We start from the raw sequence: 25088 nt of genomic DNA on the forward strand, positions 1-25088 counted from the left end.
GATCCAGGCGGGCAGCGGTGCGGGGAGCGCGGCCAGCCGAGTACGGAGCGCATGGAATCGCTATCGGCGGCCATTCATCAATCCGAGGAATCAATACGCTGGAATTAATGAAAGCGCCGCGCGAACAGCGAGCTAGCGGCCGGAATGTTAATCGCGATCGTCCCGCGTCCGACCCATTCCCGTGTACAGCAAACTCCCAAGGGCCCCTCCTCCACCCGTAGCCCTTCAACTTGCCACCCCTCCCCTTGCCCTTATCCTTCCCCCCACCTTTCGATCCCCTTGTACATCCGTCCCCGTCTCCCATGCCCGCGTGCTCTCTACCATTACCAATACGACCACCGTGCTGCCCACAATGCCGTCGCACCGTGCATTCTATTCTCTCGTCTGAAATCGCAGCCCTTTTTTTCCTTTTTTTATTACTTGCGGAATCGGCGATCGTTCGCTCCTCTCGCTCTTCCAACCAATTTGTTCTGTAGATGGCTGGTGTTTGTTCGTTTATAGAAACTGGTTCTAGGAATTGTCTGTTTAATTGTTTAAGGCTATAGTTAGTATAGTAGATGTGCATTCGGACCAACTGGCGTGTTCTGCTGTACCAAGTATCCGAAAACCGCGATGCACGCGTTTATAAGTAGATTGCCAGCCTTTATGAAAATTCCCATGTATATCTAACAAGTAATCTAGCAAGAGATTCATTTTAAACGCTTAGTGTAGTTACGTTTTATATACATATTTAGTCGTTTTGATGTTCGCTTTGAATTTAGAACGTCAGTTTATTCGAATACTCATTCGCTGTAAACATAGCTTAGTGCCATGACTGAATTGATAGAAAGCATTCGGGATAGATGTTTACAGACTTTATTTGCATACTTCAGGCGAATAGCTTTGGTTGTGTGTAGAGCGTAGTCATTGCACGAAGGAAGTAGGTTTCGTTGTTGATTATCAGACGGTTCAGTCGCGTCAAGTGGTATGAGGCAGTAGATACACAGACACGTGATATTCAGGTGGAAGCACCGAGTTAAAAACTAACTTCAGGACGATACCGGTGAAACGACGCACGGTCGGTATGGAAGGTTTCCGGGCCTGATCGGAAGATCGGTCCGGAAGATTTGAAGATCCAGCCGATAAAGGACCGACGGATCGTCGATGTTTCGAAATTTTTGAAATTACCGGTATTGTCGCGACTATTCGATCTATCATTAAATCTATTATTAATTAAACGAACATTATTGCTATGTGTAATGACTTCCTGTTACTGTTGTTTCTGCATAGAAACGATCTCTTTAATAAAATCAATTTCACTCTATCGAAAATATAATTCTCATTCTCCGGAACTTTGTTGCGCCTGCTGTTCTTAGAAAGAAAGGGAACGCCACGATTCTAGTTACGTACTAACTAACGAGTTGCGCGGAATTCACGTCGGCAAGCAGTGCAACAAAAAAATTAGTAGACTTGGGGAGAATCTCGACGAGGCGTTCAGTAGTCGTGTTGCCTAATGGACGGGAATTTTCCAAATTTAACGATCGTTTAGCCCGCCCACACAGAAGGGACAAGCGAGTTTGGCGTCTGGGCGATGGCCGTCACCGTGACGAGCACGTGTGTAACTCGCCTTCTGTCATTTACAGTAAAACTCACTTCTGTTCGTTCAGTTCGTCGAAAGATCAGCAAACGGAGCTTTTGCCGGCTCCAGCGGCTGTTCTAACGAACGAACTCGGTATAAAACTTTGAAACTCCAACGAAATTCCAATCTTTATCTTTTTTCTTATCAAAGAGAAAAAGAAATTCAAAGTAACGAAGTATATGACAACGAAACGAAAATCTGTTTTTTTTTTTTTTTTATTTTCTCGTTAAAATTGTCTCATTTTAATATTCCACGATATATGTTAGAATATTTTAATATTCTTGTACGTAAAATCAATCGAATTATCTTTTTCGTGTTACAGGTGTGGCATAACTTCGTTAGCAGGGTGGACAGAGGAACGGAACGTGTCTGGAGCGGCTTGGCGTTTTGAACGAAGGTACCACACCGAAGAAGGACTCTGATTACCATCTTCCCCCCCCCCCCCTCGTGTACAAGTTTTAAACCTGCCCCCTAAATTATCCCCGCAGCTTGATAACTCACGGTTCTGTAGTGCTCCAGTTTCTAGTTTTTCTTTCAATATCGATGAGTCGAGTGTGATAAACGGGCAAAGGGACGAGACAAGAGTATTAAAGAGTATACATAATTTGATGATACGCTAAGTGATTCACGGTGATGTTGGTGTGATACAAAGAGTGTTGCGCGCGCGCGTGTTGTCCGAGAGTGAGTGCAAGGAGGGAGGAATCGCGCCGGAGCAGGTGATACTATATGTATAAATAACAGAAATTTATTCATGTATATGTAAGGACGTGTGCCAGTGTGTCCGTACGCAGGTATTCGAGTACAAAAAGAAAAGAAAAAAGAAAGAAAGAGATCCAACTATTAAAGAACGAAGACAAAAACAAGCATATAGTTTGCCAGTACGAAGACAGGGAAAGACGAAGAGGAAAAGAAAGGAAGAAGGAGAGGAGGAGTAGTAGGTGGAGAATAAGTTAAAAAGCCTGCCTAACGATCAAAGACTAAGAAAGGAAGAAGTGTGAGGACACGTAAGGGAAAAAAAAAGATCGAGGTGGCATTAGAAGGTGGGCCAGGTGGGACAGTAGCATGAGTTCGTACTTCGCGAATTCGTACATCCCGGACCTGCGTAATGGCGGGGTGGAACACCCGCATCAGCATCAGCAGCACTACGGTGCCGCCGTCCAGGTGCCCCAGCAAACGCAGTCGGTACAACAGCCATCTCAGCAAACCGGGGATCCATGCGATCCTAGTCTCCTACGTCAGGGAGTGCCTGGCCATCACTATGGGGCCGCTGGTAGCCAGCAAGATATGCCTTATCCGAGGTTTCCTCCGTACAATCGGATGGACATGCGGAACGCGACCTATTATCAGCATCAACAGGAGCACGGCAGCATGGACGGGTTGGGTGGTTACAGGTCGACGTCCCCGAGCCCCGGTATGGGCCACATGGGACACACACCGACCCCGAACGGACATCCGTCCACTCCTATTGTCTATGCGAGTTGCAAGCTTCAAGCGGCCGCGGTCGATCATCAGGGTAGCGTACTCGATGGACCGGACAGCCCGCCATTGGTCGAGTCGCAGATGCACCACCAAATGCATTCGCAACATCCTCACATGCAGCCGCAACAGTCACAACATCAACAGCAGCAGCAGCAGCATCAACATCTTCAGGCGCAGCAGCAGCACATGATGTACCAACAGCAGCAACAAACGCAGGCAGCGTCGCAACAATCTCAGCCTGGCATGCATCCGCAGCAACAACAGCAACCTCAGCAACACCAAGGGGTGGTCACGTCGCCGCTTAGTCAGCAACAGCAAGCCACTCCTCAAGGTGCGGCCACTGCCAACCTACCAAGTCCGCTCTACCCGTGGATGAGAAGTCAATTCGGTAAGATAGAGCTTCAATGTAATGTTCGAAATGTCTGTTGTTTGCGTTAAAATCGTGGGAAAAGTATATACAAACCCACGCGATCGTGGTTAGGAGCTTTCAAGTTTGCTAAGATGTCTCTGATGCATATGATATAACCTCAAATTACAGTAACATACGATGTGCTATATGGAGAATTTGAAGTCTCTCGAAATATACAAAATCGTTTTAGCCGAACGAAAATAATAACGGAATTCGTTAAAAGAGGGCTTCGCGGTAAATATTATCCAGTACAATCATTGGAAAACGTTACCTGGTCTGTAGATTGAACGGATTAGGAAGGCCAGTAAATTAGTAGAAATCGAGAAGCAGCCATGTTGAATGTTCCATTTGCATCCGAATTACCCTGCTGGTTAGCTGTATTTCGAAAATCGTACAGCGAACGTTACCTCGAGGGAAAGAATCTTTCTATGCGGAAGTAAGAAAAAGAAAGAAAGAAGAGAAATGTTACATTGGTAAAGTCAGAGAGGAGATAATACGTGAGGCGATTGTCGAAAATAGGCTCAAGGCTTTTCCCGCGTGACCAAAAGGTTCGGGTAGAAAGCAAGATTTCTAGAGAGGACGGCAGGTAGTCGGCCGCTTTCAGATTTATGCAACAGTAGGTAAAACTAGACCACATTCGTACGGTTCGCAAGCCAAGATTGGCATAATGTCTCCAGTTTCTAGGTATACCGACATCCCGAGTTATTTATTGCCCTGACCTTTTAGCTCTCGCTGGTTTCACCACACGTAAGCGTATACCTCCCCATAAAAGTTCTCTCGCTGACTGTGCCCGTGTTGGCTCCACGGCTTGGCAGAGTCTCCGCTCATCCACTTTTATTCCCATGATAACTCGCGGCTGCTTGCTTCCACTCAATGGTATGCTGAACTAGTTCGCTTGTTTTCACTCACCTTGCTTCGTCTGTCTAGTTAGACAGGAATCTGGTACGTCGAACTAGTATTTCTTTTTTCCAAATACTTTCCGTGAAGACGAAATTCCACTCTCTTCGTGATCTTTATGAAGCCGAGCGTAATATATTCAAGGGAACAAGAAATACCCACCTGCTTTTTCAAATATAAGGTTGTAGCGTAAGAAAAGCTTTAGGAAATCTGCTGGAGTCGACCGTGACTGCGAAGAATCGCACGGGTAATTTCGGAATAATGAGCTGGGAATTTATGGCGGCAATAACCAAGTGATAATAGCCGTTTTCTTTAACCCGGAGGTATGTGTCCCGGGGGTTGGGTAAGAGCACAGGTTCCGGCGCTCTTATTTTCTTCAAATCCGAGAAAATGCCCTAACCTTGCAATGTCAGGCTTCCTCGACCCCTTTTCCTCGTTACCTTAGCATTCAGTTGCTCGATGAACTCTGCTCGAGTTAAATCTTCGCTTCTTCGACTCGAATTATCGCAAGTACTTACTTACATATATCAACTTTCAAGACGCGAATTTTTAAAATCCTTCACAGGCTGGATATTTGTCACGTAAGTGTAATTCGAATTTTTATAATTTTTCGTACTGTTTATTTCTGACATCGGACATAGAGAATGTAATACTCTTACGAAACCATCTCTCGGTTCAATTCGAAAGCTGGTAGCAACCTGCTTGATTCGCCGATAAAGCGTGTGGTTCACGAATGACGAGACTGGTCCATACTCTTCGTTGCCAGTCAAAAGAAGAAAGAGGATCGAGTGCGTGAATCTGCTCACAGATGTCGGCACGCTTAAGTCTTTGCGATGGGTTGTCCAACTATATATGTATTCGTTCGTCGTGGTTTATTTAGTAACCGTATTGATTTCATGCTATCTCCGCCATATCTTTTCATAAGTAAACAAAAATGACTCATATGGAGAGCACGATATACATTTACTCCATCTATCCTCGAGCAAATCTTACAGAGGGAATCAATTCTACGATCATTTAAAACCAACAAAATGTGTAGCTTTGTATCAATAATTCTCTCGGTGTAACCATCATAAACATAGTTCCTTATTGTATATGTGTACACACGATTCTATCCATCGTGTATTTATCAGCCGTTCGAAACAAGATCAATCGGCTCTCGCATCAGAGTCGATGTATTCTAACAAACATCCTTCATATCTGGTTTCGATACTAATTCGATCTATGATTATCCACGAGTATTCGTTCTTCTCTGGTTAACACTGCTCGTGAGGTTTGCCACTCGATCGTATTACCCTTACAGGTCTACCAATCATGATAAACCTCATATCAATTTATCTAGCTATCCATTCGTGGCCGTGGCTGCCTGTTTCTTTGCACGTTGCAAAACACCAGCTGAGCTAAGCGTGCTATAAGCAGGACTCCATGAATAATGCATGGCTCAATTTTATAGATGCAGGTGCTCTCCCGGGCATTTGCCCGGTGAAACCGCCGAGATTCCCTGGCACCTTACGCGGGACATTTGCGTTACATAGGTTAGGAAATTCCGGCATAGTTGGCTGGCTCGCGAAACCCCGGCATGCGAGTGCGCATCGGTGTCGTTTACTGCCGAACATCATGAAACGCTTCGTGAACGTGCACGACTTTCATCGTGAAAGCTTCTTCTATGTACAATGCCCCTTTGCTCCGCCTTTGATTTCTTACGGCGACCATTTTCATGAAATATCCCTAGCCACCTGTCGAGTCACGTGACAGCTTCTGTCCTAACCATTGCATAATTAGTGTTTTTATTATTCTTCCAAATGTCAATACGCGTTACAATCCACGATAATTCCTGTCTGTCTCGAGAAAAGGTTGCCGAAAGTAGCCAAGGTAGTAGAGAAATATGTGAAAGTGAAATTCATTCCGGCAAATCGTTCATTTTCACGATCAGTGATATCTCTAGGGAATTTAACGTCTTTGCTAGTAAATATTGTTTCACTTGAAACGTTATGACGCTGGTGTAAATAACGATTTCGATTAATAGTTGCGGACGTGAAGCATGTTTTCGTTGGAGGTATATAATTCTATCGAGGTTGTAAGTTGCCTCGTCCCAAGTTTGCGGATGCGCCGACACTGAACTTCGGTAAAATTGTTCATTGTCATTCGTATCCTGCATTCGCATGCACGCATGCACTCACATGCATAAACTTTCATTGATTAGCATTTTCTTTTTCAAATTAATTCGCCAAGCAGATAAAATTAGAACCAATTGCGGAGAATGATAGTATATTCGGGGTTCGTGATCGAGTTAATTAGCTGGATGGAAAAAGAAAAGGTGAAAATTAGCTTGCGCAGGCTTATACGGATTCGACCATCGGTAATTGCGGTGTAACAACTGCAACAGCATACGCGTTATCTCAGTTTATTCCGCGAAACGCATTATCATACGAAAAAATATAATATTTCTCGTAGCCAGGGCCCATGAAACACCATCGCGATACCATAAAAATAACATACAATGAAGTTATAATTCACAAGTTGCAGGCACCGTGACGTTTCGACGATTCCACCGGATCTTACGTTATAAGACGAGGAAATTTTTTATCCTTTTTCTTTCGAAATCAAAGCCGGAACGAAATTCCGATCGATTCGAATTATATATCGATATTACGTCGTCGAACGTGAATTGGTCGGTTTGGTAGAAAGAAAAAGCCTATCGATATCGCTGACGCTTTTAATACGTAAGATAATTGCGATCCTTTTGCGCGAAAAGATTTATGGTATCGAGTTCCTCCGGTTCTGCTCGGTCTCTCCTCCTCCACTTCGTCCCTTTTCTCCCCCTCACAAATAAGCATGCAGCGGTGCAGTTATACATAGGTGTGAGGCTTCCGTTATTGCGTACACGTGTACGTGGTACGAGCGCCACATTTCTTATGTAATCCGAGCACTGACACGAATGCTTAGCGGACGAACAAAGTACCACGGCGAAGAAACCGCACTACCGTCGAATTAATCGCGCGAAATATCTACGTAAATGGCCAATAACCCGTGCGCGTAATGAGGAATTAAAATGGCCCTTACTCCGCTCCCTTTTACTTCTCCTTTTTTCTCCCACCTTTTTTTCTTTTTTCATACGATCTGGCTAATTGAGGGCGCAGATTTATAGACTGGACATCGTTTGTTCATCGAGGCACGTGGCCGCGTACCACATATTAGCGCGCGTCTTTTAGTTATTTGTTTTTTTACAGTTTCATCGTTGCTACCTTTTTTGAGGTTATCTTGCTGTATACAGCAGATTTCGATACATGGCAACACTGTGATCTTTTAAATCGAGTATATAGCGGCCTTAAATGCGGGCTACTTGTGACGCAAATATTTCACGTTTATCGCGTTGTAAGATATATTCAGGTATTATTATTCCATCAAATTGTATAACCAGCCTTGTTTCTGCACGCCCAGTTTACTATCACACAATTACACGTTACATTTTCTTCCCATAAAATAAAACATCAGACGTTCACGATAGTAATAATCTGCTCTAGAAACTAAGGTTAGGAAAATCTGCAACATGCCATCTAAATGGGAAAGCGTGCGTAGCGATAAAAGTTCTTTCGCCTTTTCGTCCAACTTAACCTAAAAATGAAATTTTCGTTTAAAAACAGTCGATCGTTTCTTGTTCAGAGATATCTGAAAGAACTCAACCGCCCAGCACCTGTAACCCTTTTTTCCCCGATACGTGGGAAGGATAAAAAAAAAAGTCCCTAGATACCATGTGGCAGGCGTAGAGTTTTAATCCGCGTCTGTGCCGGCGGGGGTCATGGCGATCAACATTCACATCTCGAAACGCGTTTCGTTCTAGTTCGCGTGGTGTCAGACGCCAGAGATTGGTGTCCGAAACGATGGCGGCTTCGTGAGATATTCAAAAAGAGATGGAAGCCAAAGGGGCAAGAAAGGAGGAGCGTCGAGGAAATGACGCGAGGTCGAAAGGCAGAAAAGGAGAAGGCGAACGAACGCGGTCTACGGTGAAACAGAGAGGGAGGAAGTGGACCGACCGGAGGAGGGCGTAGAAACGTTGACGATGATGGATGAGGCCACAGAAATCCTATGTCCGTTTGCTTTTTGGGCCGCCGCCATAAACTCCCGAGACAACTATGGACGATACGCCGTTGGGATTATGGGCTCCTCCGCGTATTAAACCTGGAAATTTGGGCAAATTGGGTCCAAATCAACCATCTTATTACGCCTGCGAACTACAGCGTCTTTTAGATTCTTGAGATTCTGCAAATTTAATATCGGTTAAGAATTCGAGTTTTGAAATATATTTGCTTCATTCGTTATTCCTTATTCACAAGATAACGCGTTAAAACGCTCCCAGTTTTAATATATTTGCTTCATTTGTCATTGCTTATTCGCAAGATAACGCGTTAAAACACTGCTGATCCTAACTTACATTATAAATTCTCTCGTGAATTTCAAGATTCCCAGTTACCTCTGACTTTATCAACGTCCCTTGTTGTTCGTCGCGAAGACTCCTCCGCAATAACTCGATCCATGAGCAGGTGTAAACAAAGGGGGCGGAGGGGCGATCGTAGACAAAGTAGGACAAGGAGCAAATGCAATAATATTCTCTTGTTCAGACGCATACGTCGCATCGGGCCCATTCTCGCTGCTCATTATCTCGACCTTCTGGCGCTCTCCGGGCTTTCAGACTCCGTCTGCTTGTCCGGTTCTGTCTGTTCGTCTGCGGTCGAAAGGAAAAAAAAAAAAAAAAAGAAAGAAAGAAAGAAAGTGAAGGAGAAGAGGGAAGGCCTCCTATCAGATACTCTGCTCGAGGGCTTCTAAGACCCCTCTATGAGTGTCAGTCGACTTGACGTTCTTCTTACTCCGGCGGCGACTTCTGTTGAATTCCTTTTTCTCTCGTCCTTTACGAGTCATCTTGGCGCAGGTGGCTGTTCCAAGCTTAGGATGCTTCCAGTTTCCTCAGACGAGAATAATCGTGTCCAGCTTGCTCGGTCGCGTTCTATGCAGCAGGAAAGTAAACCGTCGAGTTGTCTCTGTTCTTGAAATATCTTTCTCTTTATCGGCGATTACCAAAGACGCGTGGAACGTCTATGGCTTTGTTTTTAGATGCAGGAAGTTCGCGACCCGGCGTGTACCCGCGCCGATGCATAAACAACCGGCGAAATTCCTGAACGAAGTTTGTCTTGACTGCGTGGCGCGACCCCTGTGCTCAGGCCATGCTGCCTGCCGGTCCTTTTGCCGGGGAAAAAACGACGCCTCCTCCCCCCTTCGGGCGAAGAAAGTTCAACGAAAACAACGTGACATAAAGCAGCCTAGGACGGAAATACAAAAAGCAAGACGGATTGCCGGGCTTAAAATATATGGAGAGTCAGACAGACGCGAGTTGGGGAACCGGCTGGAACTTCGATCACGTGTTCAGGATTAAAGAGACGCGGACTATTTGGACGTAAAGGTTCGGCAGTTTCTGTATTTTCCTTGAAATCCACCAACGTGTTTAGGCAATATTTTTTTCTCGCCGATATATTCGCACCTATTACAACATACTAACGGCAAACAGAGTTGAATGAATCGGACGAAGGCAACTGAATCTTCGAAATACCCGTTCTGGAAGGTTTTCCAAGGTGGTTCACCGGATTCCACGCAATTAATCTGAACCTCTGTCAGCGACGTCGACCGGTCATATAATCCGAGAGGTTCGTGTAGCGAGAGTGTGGTGTAGGGAGGCAGGAGAGAGGGCGAGCGATAAAATTAATGGGATATCTAGGGTATCTAATCGAAGAGCATTTCAAGGCCTGGCCTTAAGGTGGCCACGTAAAGCTTAGCTTAATTGGGCAGCGAGTGGTGGCCGCGCCTTATTAGCGGGTTACAACATCCGGCTAGCTGTTCATCTGAAAAGTCCTGCATGTATCCTGCGGCGGGTCTGAAAGACCAGTCGGTCCGCGGAGAAGCAACAGAGAAAGAGAGAAACAGACGCAAGGTGAAAGAGAGAGAAACAGAGAAGCGGAGCAACTAGCCTATAATAAGCCGTACGGTTGTGTACGTTCTGTTCTGTTCCGTTCCGTTCCTTCATGCTGCGCCAGTGAAGGCAGACCCATAAATCTCTCGGGCATACTCCAGGGGACATTTGATCCTTGCGTAACCCAACGCCGTTAATTTATTGCCCCGCGTTTAAAGTCACCTCCGTCCGCGAGAGAGCAACGGCTACGCCGCCATCAGAACGCCGGTTCAACATAAACCGACGGTTGTGGCTAGCTTTTCTTGTTATCGACCTCTTTAACACGCCCTACACTACTCTGCTTCATTCGCAACATCCATCCTTCGATCGAGAAAAAATTCCTCTTCGCGCCATCGTTATATCCGAATCGGGGTTGCCCAGACCTACCGAGACCTTGTCATACATCGTTGTTTCAGCTGTTCTTCCTTCTCGCGATATTCCATTAGGAAAGAAAATCTCACACCCTCGCTATCTACATCGTGTTTCCCACGGCACGTTCGTACAATGAAAACGCCATTAATTTCTTTTCAGCCGGCAAGAATGTATACCGGTGATTAATTTGCCGGAGATGTTGCGCCTCGATAACGCTTTCACACCGTTTTCCAAGGACTCGCTTGCGCCAATAGAATTCAAGCATTCGGTATTGCACCCTACGTTTGATATCTTCGTTTGAAGAGGAGGGAAAAGGAAAGGAAATATTCATCGAACATTCGCAGAATAATTCAACTTTGGACGGTCGTGGCTTGTATCGTGTATCTGTTTGCTATTTGGTGACATTCGACAACAAATACCGCCACTAGACATTAAATAGAACCGGACGACGATAGCGCAGTGGTTAGCGTCTTAGGTTACGAACGTTCGGGACGCAGGTTCGAATCCCGGTGCCCTGTAATCCAATATTTTTCTTTCACGATACAATAATTGTAGAAAGTAAATATAATAGACTACAACTACAACAACAATACAGTCAACTACAACAACAACTATCACGGGCCCAGTCCGCCACAGCTAAAACTACCGTTTAAGTTCTTCTTATATCGTTTCTTGTAATTTGTCACGTGGTCGCGATAAACGTGCATTGTTACTGCACAATCCTTAGCACGTGAACTTTCTCCTGTGTTTCATTCCAACGTATTTTCCTTGTTCTTACAAGTTGAAAATTCGAATAGCTTGTTTTCCATAAGTTGTGCAGTTTGCACAAGCCGATTAAAGTTTTCTCTTCACGTTGGCCATCGAACGTCTGTTTAATTAAGCTCGCATGTTCGACGCATGACGAGAAAAAGTCCGATGTCTAATTCAGCGGGCGGACTGCGGCTGATCAAGATTCTCGAGTCTTCGCCGCTGGAATCGATTGACTCTGAAACAGACAGCTGCATACGTAAGTCGAGAGGATATTGGCAATATCCTTGTTATTAGGATAATAGCTACTCTCGCCAGCTTTAACGTTATCTCATTGTAGCATTTGCATGATAATTTATAACAAGGCAGAGAATCCTTATTTCAACATTTTCTCATTAATCGTCGCTGTCTGCTTTACTATGAATATTCTTCAATTTCGAATGTAATCGACGTTAATGACAAATTATTCTTAAACCTCCTCTTTTACTATTTGGCATTAGTCAACGATTTATTTCAAAGCGCGATCGTTATAGAAATCTGATTCTTTTGATCTACATCGTATTTATTGCCTTCTATGGCGTTCAATTGAGGATTCTCTTGCAATTAGGCAATGAGAGTGTTATCGATAAAGAGGCACGAACTAATCGGCACGGACCAGCTCGAGCGTGACTCGACACCGTTTCATTATTCCGTGAACGCTTTGATGATCTTCTGGGTTAGACGGCGTACACCGTCTTCAAGAGGCACCTTCATTAACCGGCTGACGAATGAACATTAATAAGCCGGGCTTCCAAGTGGAGGCGCGTTCGCGCGCGACTCATCAGCCTCTTTGATGAAACCCGAGATCTATGTTTATCCCGGGCATCCTTTGATTGGCTGGCTAGGACTCCAATTTTGCGGTTTTGAACACGGCGCGGCGTACAAACTCGTCGTTGATTGCCCCGGCGTTTGTAAATTGGGCATCAAAGAATGTAGGTAATATTAGAAAGTTTAATTCTAATGTATTTTTAAAAGCGCAGTTTACTCGGACAGAGCGGACGAGTATTTAAGATACGAGAAGGATTCCAGCAAAAACTGTAGGCTGTGATGCAGAGTAATTGTTCGCCAACAGGCAGGGAATCAGAGGAAGCTAGGCGAAATGGTTAAAAGTTATAAGAAAAGGCTAGAGATTGGTATGTTGTTAATTTGAGAGCGTAGCCCGAGGGAGAGAGAAAGAAAAGGAGGAGAGGGCATGTTCCCAGAGTTTCTCTCCTTCCCTTGGCGCGCTGCTCTTCGTCCGGTCGAGCAACGCTTGGAACCCTTCAAGAGAAGAGAATCTCCTCTTTCTCTCTCGCTGTGGAGGAGAGTCGCCATCCGTCTTCATCGGCCGACAGCGCGACGGGCGGCGTTTGCCTCGAATGCTCGCCAAGGAGTTTTCTTCTTCTTCTTCTACTCCTCCTCCTCCTCCTCCTCCTTCTCCTCTTCCTTCTGCTCCTTCTCTTCTCGCTGCTGCTCATCCCTTCGCCCCCTCTTCTTTTTTCTCTCCCTCGTACCACTCTGAAATATTCTCCTTTTGCCCTCTTGCACTCGTGTGGCAACAGCTAACCTAACCCTTTGAGATTATGCCTGCTGAGAGAGTATGCATACACATATACGTGGCCACCACGTAAATACCTACATAAACACGGACACGCGGTCCCAGACGTTGCTTCCATACAGAGTCCAGCTGGTTTTCTGTGTACGTCCGCGCTTCTCCCTTTCCCTTGCTCCCTTGGCAAGTACAATTAATATTCTTGTTCGGGATTCGTGTACCGCCACACCGAGCGCAGATCATGTCACGGATATCTGTAAGGTATCTATCATACGCGGAACTGCGCCTACGAACCAGCGGCCCCGAGAGCTTTTTCTTCGTTGGACAGACATTTTTGTTTCGTCCCGAGCCTGTAAAAACTTTCCCGCGTGCCGAAGCAGGTTGCAGGCCGTGGCGTTCATTAAATATCTCGGATTGCGGCCTCCAGCTCTCCCTGTCGAGTATACGCGCCGCTAACGAAGCCTTCGTGTCTCCCATGATCCTCTTTCCCCTATGCCATGGTAATTTCCAATGGACCGGAATTCGGGAATTCTTCTATTGTTTTTCCCTTTCTTCAGCTTTTCTTTAGCATTCCGCTAGAACAAATAGCACAGGAGTTATTCTTAGACCGAGTTCGAATTGTTCTGAAGAGGTTAGGATCAATCCTATGCTGTGTACCAAGTTACTCAATAGCAGGATGACTAAAAGGAAAAACTAGTTGCACTGAACGAACCACATTGGTCTTACAGTGGTCTACTTACATTTTAGCGAGAAACCAAGTTTCTTGGAACGACGTCGAAATTAGAGCGCGCGCATAATGCTCTCGTATTATACGAGCAGTTTTGAAATCGCAGTACGTTTCAAGGGTAATTCGCATCCGCGGAGTGTCTGTGAAGTATCATCTAGCTTTCGTAAAGAGGATCGATAAAAAAGAAGGAAAAGTTACGGGGGTTCGAGGTTACATGTGACGCGCGTTCGATTGTACGATGAAGGACGCGAGTTGGTTTACGTCGAAGCTGCTCGTAAGAGACCTGGTGGTGAAGGAAAGCGATGCGTAGCCTCGATTCACGCCAGATCTCTGACGAGTATTATATATTCGTAGCCAGGGAAAAAGGAGGAGAAACGCGAGACTAACGAGGAATCTGTGCGGTGATTTCCATGTTTCAGAGAGGAAACGAGGCCGGCAAACGTACACCCGATACCAAACCCTCGAGCTGGAGAAGGAGTTCCACTTCAACCGATACCTGACCAGGCGGCGGCGCATCGAGATCGCGCACGCACTGTGCCTGACGGAACGGCAAATCAAAATCTGGTTTCAAAACAGACGGATGAAATGGAAGAAGGAGAACAAGACGAAGGGCGAGCCAGGCTCGGGCGACGGCGACACTGAAATCTCGCCGCAGACATCGCCGCAGGGTTGAGAGATCCCCGAGGAGTGGAACTTCCAAAGAGGTCTCATCTCTCTCAGGGTCGTTAATACCTTGTTTCCAGCACTACCTCCTCCCCCTACACATACATACACATATAAACACATCTGCCCCATGCTAGCCCCGCAGCCCCCCGCCCCCGCCCTCGCCCCCATGCAAGCCCCGATGCATCTCCAAATATCAAACCCCCTAAAACACCCACACGCCCAGCCCACCCCAACCCAACCCACCATCACCCCACTCATACAGCAATGACGCTTATTTTGTCGTGTTAATCAAGTTGCTCGTACCAAAAAAGGAGAGGACAACGTAAGAGGGATAAACGGGATAGAGACGATCGTGGAAGAGAAATGGACGTTGCCGACAGTGTGGATAGAAGTGAAGACGTGAACAGAACGATGACAAAGGGATGAAGGGATAAGGAGCGAGATTGCGCGCGCCAGAGAGAGAGAGAGAGAGAGAGTTGAAAAGAGACGGAGAGGGTAGGAGAAGGGAAGGGAACGAGAGATAGGACGAGGAGGTTCGAGTGGAAAAAGGAGCAGAGGAGGACATGGAACGTAGTAAAAGGAAGGAAAAGGAAAGGCAAGGGAACCGGACACACGAACGGGTCGGATGAAGATTTATAGGGACGCGCGATCTTCTAATAATCACGTAGTGGAATGTGGAAGAAAACGGAGAAGAGGCAGAGGAATTGGATCGGATCGGAGGAAAACTGGATCACATGCTAATCAGAACCGCGTTAACCTCTATTACATTTAATCGAATGTAATTGTACTAAAGCCTATAATGCTAGAGATAATTTGGCAGAGAGAAAGAACGACAGAGAGAGAGAGAGAGAATGTGCGAGAGCGTGTGGAACGAAAGAGCGAGAATGAGCGAGAAAGAGAGGAACAAATACACGTACTTTAAAACGCGAGTGTCATGAAAGTTACGCGCGAACCGAACGAATCGGTCCTTGTAATTGTATAGTAGAGTATGTATGAGCGCCTGTAAAATGATATATATATATATATGTGTGTATATGTATATATATGTATGTATATATACATATAAATATATAAATATATATAAAAGAATTAAAGAGAGCGAAAATGCGAGGTATGCAGATTTTACTGAACGAATGAGCGATATTGATCGCGCGGATCAAGCGATGGTGAATCTTTCATTGTATTCGCGTGGAAAAAAAATTATCCGTTAGGAAAACGTTTTATTATTTATTCTCTTACACGTCGTACACGCGTAGAGTTCGTAGTGCGGTTAGGTCGTAAAAAAGGAAGAAAACTAGCGGAAAAAGGACGGTCGTCCAGTCGTGTCTCTATTTAGCGAGTAGATGAACGGTTTAGTGTTCTTTAGAAGATCGTTTAGATAGGTTTTTCTCTATAATACCGCGGTGGCTCAGCGAGGGTTATTTAGTAATCGCGAACGTGCCAAGTGTGATCTTCGAATGTGTGTTTCTCCAGTGCCGGGAGGATTCGAATACGGAAATGCGGTGATGAAGAGAGAACGGAATGCAGAGGAAGTTCCGGTAGAACGGCTTGCACACTTAACGTTATCTCTGGTTATAGAACGAGGCTGCGAATGAATTATACAGAGAGGATGGAGCGGAGTAAAAGAAGTGAAAGCGATATTCGATTACGTTGTCGTGAAGCCAGTGAAATATCAGTGTGTGCTTGTAATGCAATCCGTTAAATTGCAGTGATATTACGGTGATCCATCGGATCTGTCGATTTGCCAGTAGTGTTGGCCAATCACGAATACGTCGAACGAAACCGGGGGATCCTTTTCTCCGGAAAGTGTGCTGATCGAATGAATGAAAACAGTGCTGTTAGGAGTGCGGAGGCCTCCGCCGGAGCAGAATCGAATCGACTTGACATTTCTTCATCAGTGTCGTCGTAAGGTCAGTTAACAAATTCTATGCTTACTTGCACTTTCGTGTATATGTATGTTTTTGTCTCATCGTTATTCCAACTTTTTCCTCTTTAAATATTCCATCATTTTCTTCCAACTGTTTTTTTTTTTTTTTTACAATTATTATCTCAAGTTTATTCTTTCGATCGTATACTGCTTGAAGAACATGTCAAAATGAACCATCTTTGTTTATTCTCGTCGGGTGCGTAGCTAAAAGATTACGGGTAATATATCGCTGTGTATTATAATTATACATTTCTTTTTTGCAAGCAAAAAATACCGCGGCTACTTGAGTAAAAAGGTGTTTCCCAACAGTCCGGACCGATTGTGTCAACACACAAATTATCTTCCTTGTCATAAATATACTTTTTACTATTTTTCTTATATTCAACATACAAACTGCATTTCAATTTTGAAGGAGAGATTTATAATGTTTGCTATTCGAATATACTAGAATATACTTAAGAAAATCGCGCATTTTGTTGCAAACACCTTTCATCAACGTAGATGACGCGTCCAAGTATTTAAAAAAAAAAAAAAAAAAACGTTTTGCGTACTTACGCAACAATATTTGCGTTCGCCTTGTAAATATTCGAAGCAACGGTGAAAAAATGTAACTCTTATCGGATAGATCCTTGATAGAACCAAAATTCGAGGGATCTTCAGGGGCGAGTGACCATTGAAAATTTACTACTGCTCCGCGAGATACGAGGCCAAGTTACCAAGTGATGTAATTCGTAACATATTTTTGGAATAGGATGCTTTCGGCATGAAACCGCTTGGCACCTTAACAGCGATTCTAGAAAGCAGAGTTGTCGATCGAAAACGTTATCCTGATCCGCGCGCTCTTGTTTCAAAGCATCCGTCTCTCTTTCAAGTAAAAAAGACATTCAAAAAGAGCAGAAATGAAAATTCAACAGCATCTTCATAGTTCCTTCAAAAAACCGTACTGTTCAAGTTTATTATATGTTGAATTAAAATTTTCATTCGTGCGTATCTAAAGAAATTATTCGTCTGAAACAAAGATAGAAAATGAAAATGGCTTTTTCATTTATTTGCAAGCAAATAAAAAGATTTTCAAATGAAATTTAACAGACTTTATCCTTTCAGTTTTGTTATTAATGCACGGTCACTAGTCACATGTTTGAACGCATGTCCACTGTGACCCTAGTTTTCTTTCCTTGCATGTTTGTCGAAATGTAAAACGAGTGTATTCAAATTTTCGCGCCCATAGAAACTGCGTTAAGTGTGCCAAGCAGTGGCCAAACGCACCATCTGTCCGGGCCGGTCGATAAAAAAGCTTGCGATCGATGACGGATCGATAACGCCGGATCGTGACATGGCCGATGACATCATCGTGTCTATCTATCGAGCCGAGGACACGTCGGAGAACTCTGCCGCGGCGAATTCTTGTGCTGTGTTGTAAAACCTAGATCGACATAATTTAGTTTATACCTTGTATACACGCAATTTAATGATATACGTAATAAACGATAATTAACGAATACGTAATAATGTATAAACGATGACGACGATGAAAAGGCGGTATTTAAATGAAATGGATAAAAACAGAAAACGATAAAAAAAGAGAGGGGGAAGGTAAAGAAGAATATAAATGTACATAGGAGGAAATAATCTGGGGATTTCGCGAAATCTCGTTTACATGTAGATCGCACGGGTTCGAAGAATGTTCCCATGGGACGCGAAACGATGTCCCGCGAACTTTCTTCCGGCCCGTCCTCGTATTAATGGGGAAAAATAAAAAGGAGAAACGATCATGAAAAAGAAAAAAAAGGAAAAAAATTGGAGATATATGAAACTGATATACGTAATACATGGTCCAGCTCGCGCACGCGCATCGATTGGGCACCGGCCGGCCTTTCTTTCTCGAGAGATTTATTTATATATAACTTTTTGTCCTTGAGGAGCAACGAACTGTGAAAAACGGAAGATCGTCGACGATCGCTCGCTGTCTTTTGCGGACAGTTGTTCCTTTTTCGGGGGGAAGCGTCGAAACCCGTATGTTTACGGTCAGAGGTCGTGATTCTAAATTGCTCGGGCAAATTGGCGTCAATTAAGCTCGATAGCCCGTCGAGGGCCTCCGCGTCGTTGTCGGTATATGGCTTTTCGTGAAAGTTTTAACGAAAGAGGAACACCGGCGATAAATAACAAATCCTTGATTCTTGTTCTAATCTACTTACCTCGAATTATTACATATCCTTTTTACCCTTATGTCATTTCATTGTTCAATTATGTCCAGGTCAGGTAGTCGTATAATTTTGCGGGTTAGGATAAGATTATCTTTGTCGTATCGTTTACATCGAAAGTTATTTATAAGAAAATGCTTATATACACTTTTTGTATTATGTTTGTTATCGAGTTTAACGCAAACTGTCACACTTTATTTCTTTAATCATTAAATATTTTCAAAAGATATATTTATAGCATATGTACATCCAACTGTCAACCATGAATATTTTTGTTTCACCGTTTCCTCACCAGTAGCTCTGTCTGTCGATCGATATCGATTTCGATTAGTTGTTCTTTGTCATTCGATTCAGTTTTCGACTCGCACGTCACGTTGGTTAGCAAATTTTCTTCCTTTCTTGTCGAAACATAAAGTATCTTCTACTGTGTTGTTGATTACAATGTTTGCGACAAATCGATTAATATGATTTGGATATTGTTTTTGCGCGTTTCGCGGTAGATAAGTGAGACATGTGTTAATTCTGACTGCATTAATCAGTGATACCATCTATGTAGGCCAGGTAATGGCCGGCATTGAAGCGTAGGGTGCGGCTTTCGAGACAAAGGAGGTATTTATTACTCTTGCATCATAGTATCAACTGTTACGACACAGTGGTCAACAGTGCAGGCGAAATTTCACGCATAAATGCCTGCTTGACAAACCGTTTTCGCAGAGACTTCTCGCCGGGCACTACATAGGTTAGCTACATTAATCCTCGTTGAATGTTTAGTTGATTGGCAAAAACACGTTCACATTGTTGTGTCTCAATTCATGGTAGCATATGTTCATAGCAGTAGGTCAAATCAATCGATCAGAAATTTTCTTATTACCGTTCTTGCTTATTCAAGGTCCTGCTGGGTGTGTAGGAACAAGAAAAATTTGTTTGGTCTTTATTGGTAAATTTATCACCGGTATTTCTCTTGCCAACGATCATTCGTGACACGTGGAAAAACAGAATTGTGCAATAATTACGCGTCACCGTTTAACACACGTGTTACTCAGAGTTCTATATTGATTAAAATCAGCCGTCGTTTAGATAAAAATGCAATTTTGGACGAAAGGAACAAACACAAAGATTTTTCTAAAAAAAAAAGAAGATCAGTGAACGTTATGAAGTTTGTTACATGCCGCGAGCGATCGCCGTGAACGCCAGTTTAGCTTAAAGTGAAAATTTTGTATCCATCGGATAGCGAACACACACTACTACTTATATAGAGTAAATATATATGTATAAATGCGGCAAAAAAAAAAAGAGATAAGGCGAAAAAGTGAATTCCTAGCGTTAACTGGAATGTGTAAAATGCAAATTATATATTTTATCTTTACTCTTATATAGTCGCGTAAAAATTAAACAGATATACGTAATTTAAACAAGAGTGAAAAAGAAAGAAAGAGAAGTAAGATGCGAGAGTATCGTGATTGTGTGTAGAGGTAAAGCGAAGAGGCAAGAGGATTAAGTGGAAGGGAGTGAAGTTAGGAGGAAGAGAAAAATAACGATAGCGACATGTGCGTACGTACGAAGTGAGTCACTAAGCTAGCGCTTAATCGATAAGGTTAACGTCTAAAGCCTAAGTCTTAAGATGATAATTAAATAGAATTAAGGAAACGGGCATATCGGTTGCAGCGGGCGGGGGCGGTGGTCATGGAAAAAACGAAAGAAACATCTGGTCGAAAAAGTACTTTCGGTCGCCGTTCTATGTACCATGGGCAATGCGCAATTAAGTAACTAGCGTGGGGTTTGCGATCGTGTATATAGTCAGTGTCTATTTGGGGAGCTCGCAGACACCACCTATCGGATAGAGGATTTAAAACGCTTGATAAGAAATAAGCAGCTTTTGGTATCCTCCATATTAATGTAGTAGTACCGCGTCATATTTATTGTTACCATATTGCGTGTAACAAAATGGATTTCCTTTTGTTTCCAATAATCGCCCAATAAATATTTTTTACTACATATATCGTACGTGATTCAATAAAAATCTATAGGTACGTTCTAAACATTCGTTGTTATTGTTTTAATATGATATTAACTCGTCAAATTCGACTTTGAATGTATATACTTACGATAGTACGAGGAATACTGTTCGATATATTTATTATATATTTCGAAGCTCGTTTTTCCACTGGCTTACAATGTTCTTAAGTAGTTCGGTACGAAAAACTATATCATAATTGGCAAATAATTATAAACCACGTCCTCGCACGCCCGTGCGCCGAAGAGTTCCTGACAACCTGTCAGTCTCCAGACAGGTGTCGTTAGTTTCGTATACCTTTCTAGGTACTGTATATCTATCGAAATATGTAAAGAGAAAAAGGAAGGGTAGTCCATCGCCTCTCTACTTCAGTCAAAGCGAAATCCATTACCCCGAGTGCTGTAACTTAAAAAACGTTCATCATGCTGTACAATTCAATTAACCGTCTTTTATACGATACAAACGAAAACATAAAAAAAAAGGACTGACAGCCAAAACGAAAACACAATGAAAAATGGATTTACAACTTCATATCGGTAAAATAGTGGAAAATTTGCTACGCTCGATAAGGACATACGCGCCGTGATATCCCTAAACTTCTGTTCAATTACATTTTGAAAAAAAAAAAAAAAAAAAAAAACGTTTTCGCATAAATTGAGAAATTTGTATAGAGGTTGAGTACTTATGCTTTCGCCCAGCGTCGTATCGTCTGAATAAAGATGTCTGAATTAGATGTCGCGTTTAAAAATCTGGCTCGACGACTAGGTCACTATACATTCAATGCATTTGTAAATATACAGGTAATTATAAAGTAACGGGTATTGCTTTTTTCGGCTGCAATTTGAAAAGTCATCGTCATTGTTTCAGAAAAAGGTTTTTCCAATTCAACGAAAAGTTTCCTATAACGCGCGGTCTCATTGATAATAATTCCGCTGTGTGAAGACTGATAGACCCGGTAACACGCGACGAAAACGGTGTTTTACACGATAACAGTTTAAAACGTATCCGATTAAAATAGTATTGCGAGGTTCGTGTGCTACGAATAGAATTTCGTATATCTCGAGGTCGTCATTTAGACAATTGATTCAAGGTTTTTACTTCTAAAAAATTCTATCGGGGAAGAACAAAGAAACAATAGTACTTATCGAGGGTGCTTCGATTTTTGTTGAAACGCGGCGATGTAAGTCCTGTGTCACGGGCCACGCTGTTACAAGAGAAGCATTGTAAATAATTGCACGCGAACGAAATGGGCGCATCGACGAGGTTTTTTTTATCGGCGGGGCAATGTGAAAGGCGACGTCTGACGTCGTGGCATTGAATCGCGAGCCGCGACCACTGTATACGATACCGCGTAGGTAAAGTAGGTACCTGTTTAATAGACTAAAAGGATTACAAAGTAATGGTAGCAGAGAACTAATTAATTACTATTTATTGATACGGTACTGTAACGATATACGAGCAACGCCATGGCAATACGGACGATTCGACCACCTCCGATGGTCTGATTGCCTGTAACCGTGACGAGGAAAATAGAGTAAAAGGATGACAATATTATTAAGAGCTGCCACGTTGTCGTCCCCAGATGTATGTACTTGTGATCGCTCCAGTGTGTAGAACTCTTATGCTTTGTTTTCAATAAAATCTCGAAAAAACGATGAACATCACATTTTGTAGATATCTATTCCACATTTGTACACTTCTCTGTATCATTATCTGTATTTATAGATATCGATACTTACAGATACCTATATTCACAGATTTATCCGTGCAAGTAGTTCGTACCAATGCGATTTTATGAATAGAGCTTAAGATATCGTAGTACTGGAATTATGTACGTCATCTTCTTTTTGGCTACATCGACTGCACACTCGAGCCATCAGTGTTACGTGGACACATTGCTCCGACCGAACCGGTGGAACATTCATGTACATGTTATATTGTACAAGAACATATTACACACGTACACACACAACAACCGCGCACGGACGCACGTACACACATACGCAGCAGTACACGCCCAACACACAAAAAAGACCGGGTACAACGCATTCGTTCGAAGCGGGTACGCGCGATGCGGAAGAAAAAAAAGAGAAACACATTTAGATAGGGGTGTGCCTACAGGCCGAAAAATATGTAGGCAACGCCACTTTACCGAAGTATAAGTGGAAAAGATGATATAAATAAAATAAATCTATATATATATATATATATAAATTATATATATTTAAATATAAATATGAAATAAAAATATAAATATAAATATAATAGTATTACGAATTACGATAAACGTATATAATTATTTTGTAGTGTCCTGCATTATGTAAACTAAATGTACACATGAGAGAAACAAAAAAAAATGTATGTCAGCGAACGATGTTGATTATAATGATAATGATGATGATAACGACGATGACGGCGATAATGATGGCGATGATGGTGACGACGATTACGATAATAACGATACGATTGCAATGACGAACGATATGCACGCGAATGAACTATGTATTATGAGTAATGACAGCGACGATGACGATGGGAAACGATAATAGTATTATACGCTATCATGTCGACAAGTCTAAACCATATTGTATTATATTATATAAGAGTCTGTCCATATTAATAATAATTATATTAATTATAATAGCTGTGTTTGAAATCGAGAAATAAATTGTGGTTGAATATGAAAATGAAAGAGAGCTCGGTTTTTCGGAGAAAGACGGATCATCCGGCGTGTATGGTTTTCTCTCCTTCAACTTTCGTTTCTACGTCCGACCGAACTTTATCGATCGAGTATACGTGTTTGAAAGCAGTCACGTGGACTGCTCGGTTGGGAATCGTTCGACCCCGCTTCGCGAGATTCATCGTACGTACCTTCGCGTGTACCGTCCTTTCTCTCTTTTCCATTAATTAACCGATTGATAGAACTTCGTCGATTGTTTTATTTGAATGTCAGCAGCAAGTATATAATTACGCTACTGGTTTTAAAGTTCGAGACCATCTTCGTGATCATTGTATCTTGGAATATAGCAGACAAATAGCTATAATTACCATCTGTCATTTTACAACGCCTTAGTAATCATCATGAGACGTCATTAAATTCATCGGCCATATATCTCGTAACTTAAACGATACACCAAATCACGATAAGATATAGAGACGAATTCGACGATCGTATTAACTAATGTCCCTCGTTGAAATTAAATTGAAATTAGAACGATCGGATAATCATCGCCGGAGGGTGGTCTCGAATTCCGATGATTGATAACTATACGTCGCTGTAATTCGTGGCATGTGACGTATTTGGCAAGGTGGTGCCGGAACGATGTTCGAATTCGGGTCGATCGGCTGGACGTCTTTCACGGTCGAACGAAAATATCGGCGGTTCGCCGCTACGCCACTGGGACCCTTCGAAAAGGTTGCCCGGTAACCCGAAGGTTGCATTTATACGAATTGTGGCGGAAGGAACCATTGTATAATCCAAGATGGCCTCCACCTCGGAGAGGATTATTATTGGCTAATACGAGGCAAGAGGCTCCGCCTTGGCTCACGGCTCGTGACGGGATGATTTATTGGGATTTCTGTCTGTTCGCCCCTGCGCTGCAACGAACATACCGTGTGCCTAGCTTCTAGGAGGCCGGTACGCCTGGAACACCGCGATATTGGATTTCGACGTTTCGCCGAACTGCAGCTGTAACAGCCCGCGCGTTTCTTCTATACGTCTAGAGATGTCTCTATTCTCGCTTTGTCCACGTGGAATTCCATGTGTCTTTGCCTGACCTAATTTCCCCTTCCTATTTCAGCGCTGCTTTACCCCATCGCTCTTTCGTTCGATCCGTTAATGAAATTTTCGACGAAGATTGCTTTGCTCAGCTTCTCGAATTTCAGCTTTGTTGATATTTAATATAGGGTGACGAAATAATTTCATGCAACTGCTACACACCGTAAGTGGAAATTCGAAGGCTCCTCGATGCAGTCGTTCTTGAGTTATGAGTGCAATCGAGAAGTGGGTGAAGATCAAACAAGCGCGTCGACTCGAACGTCTGTCAGGTCAATTGACGGTTTGTCTCCCTTCGTTATTTATGGTCAAGGACGTTCTGCCGGTAGAATTACTCGCTGCTAGGTCATTAGACTATCCAGATCTGTTCGAGCAACTGACATCCACCGAACATAAGAAATCTATTTTAAAGAGCAGTACCTAACGGTAAGTATTCGTTCATCTAATTAAACAAACAAAAAATAAAATAAAGAGATAAACAGAATCTTAAAAATATGTATTCAATACGTTTAAAATACCAACAATGAATTGTCGAAGTAAATTAAACTGAATAATTCCCACTTTCGACGATCGACAACACTGTGTCACGCCAACGATTCGAACGTCCGAAGATTATCAAGGACGTGAAGCAGAATCGTCATCGAGTGAGTATTAAGGAGCGTCCGCAACATAAGAGGAGGAAATGCGC

The 25088-nt window shown here is 43.1% G+C and overlaps 2 protein-coding genes and 2 long non-coding RNA genes across 5 annotated transcripts in view; 2 read left to right on the forward strand and 2 right to left on the reverse strand.

Annotated features, from left to right (window-relative positions):
* The window catches only part of Antp (homeotic protein antennapedia), a 327690-nt gene extending 307942 nt beyond the window's left edge, over positions 1-19748 (forward strand). Inside the window, exons 2-3 of the mRNA XM_072021335.1 lie at positions 2537-3485; positions 14237-19748. Coding sequence (XP_071877436.1) covers positions 2681-3485; positions 14237-14490 — 1059 coding nt within the window. The 5' untranslated portion in view covers positions 2537-2680 and the 3' untranslated portion in view covers positions 14491-19748. The remainder of the gene's footprint in view (positions 1-2536; positions 3486-14236) is intronic.
* Ubx (ultrabithorax) overlaps positions 1-25088 on the forward strand; it is a 468862-nt gene that overhangs the window by 346909 nt on the left and 96865 nt on the right. Inside the window, exon 4 of one of the 2 annotated variants that reach the window (XM_072021339.1) lies at positions 1941-2417. The gene's annotated coding sequence lies outside the window, so the exon portion shown is untranslated. Of the gene's footprint in view, positions 1-1940; positions 2529-25088 lie in introns of those variants that run through there. The other variant, XM_072021338.1, reaches the window with a different exon arrangement.
* The window catches only part of LOC139996838 (uncharacterized), a 396216-nt gene that overhangs the window by 108643 nt on the left and 262485 nt on the right, over positions 1-25088 (reverse strand). The gene's annotated exons all lie outside the window — the stretch shown is intronic.
* LOC139996856 (uncharacterized) overlaps positions 1-25088 on the reverse strand; it is an 86055-nt gene that overhangs the window by 12861 nt on the left and 48106 nt on the right. The gene's annotated exons all lie outside the window — the stretch shown is intronic.

The sequence above is a fragment of the Bombus fervidus genome, chromosome 19 (assembly GCF_041682495.2).
Source record: "Bombus fervidus isolate BK054 chromosome 19, iyBomFerv1, whole genome shotgun sequence".
NCBI lineage: Eukaryota > Metazoa > Arthropoda > Insecta > Hymenoptera > Apidae > Bombus > Bombus fervidus.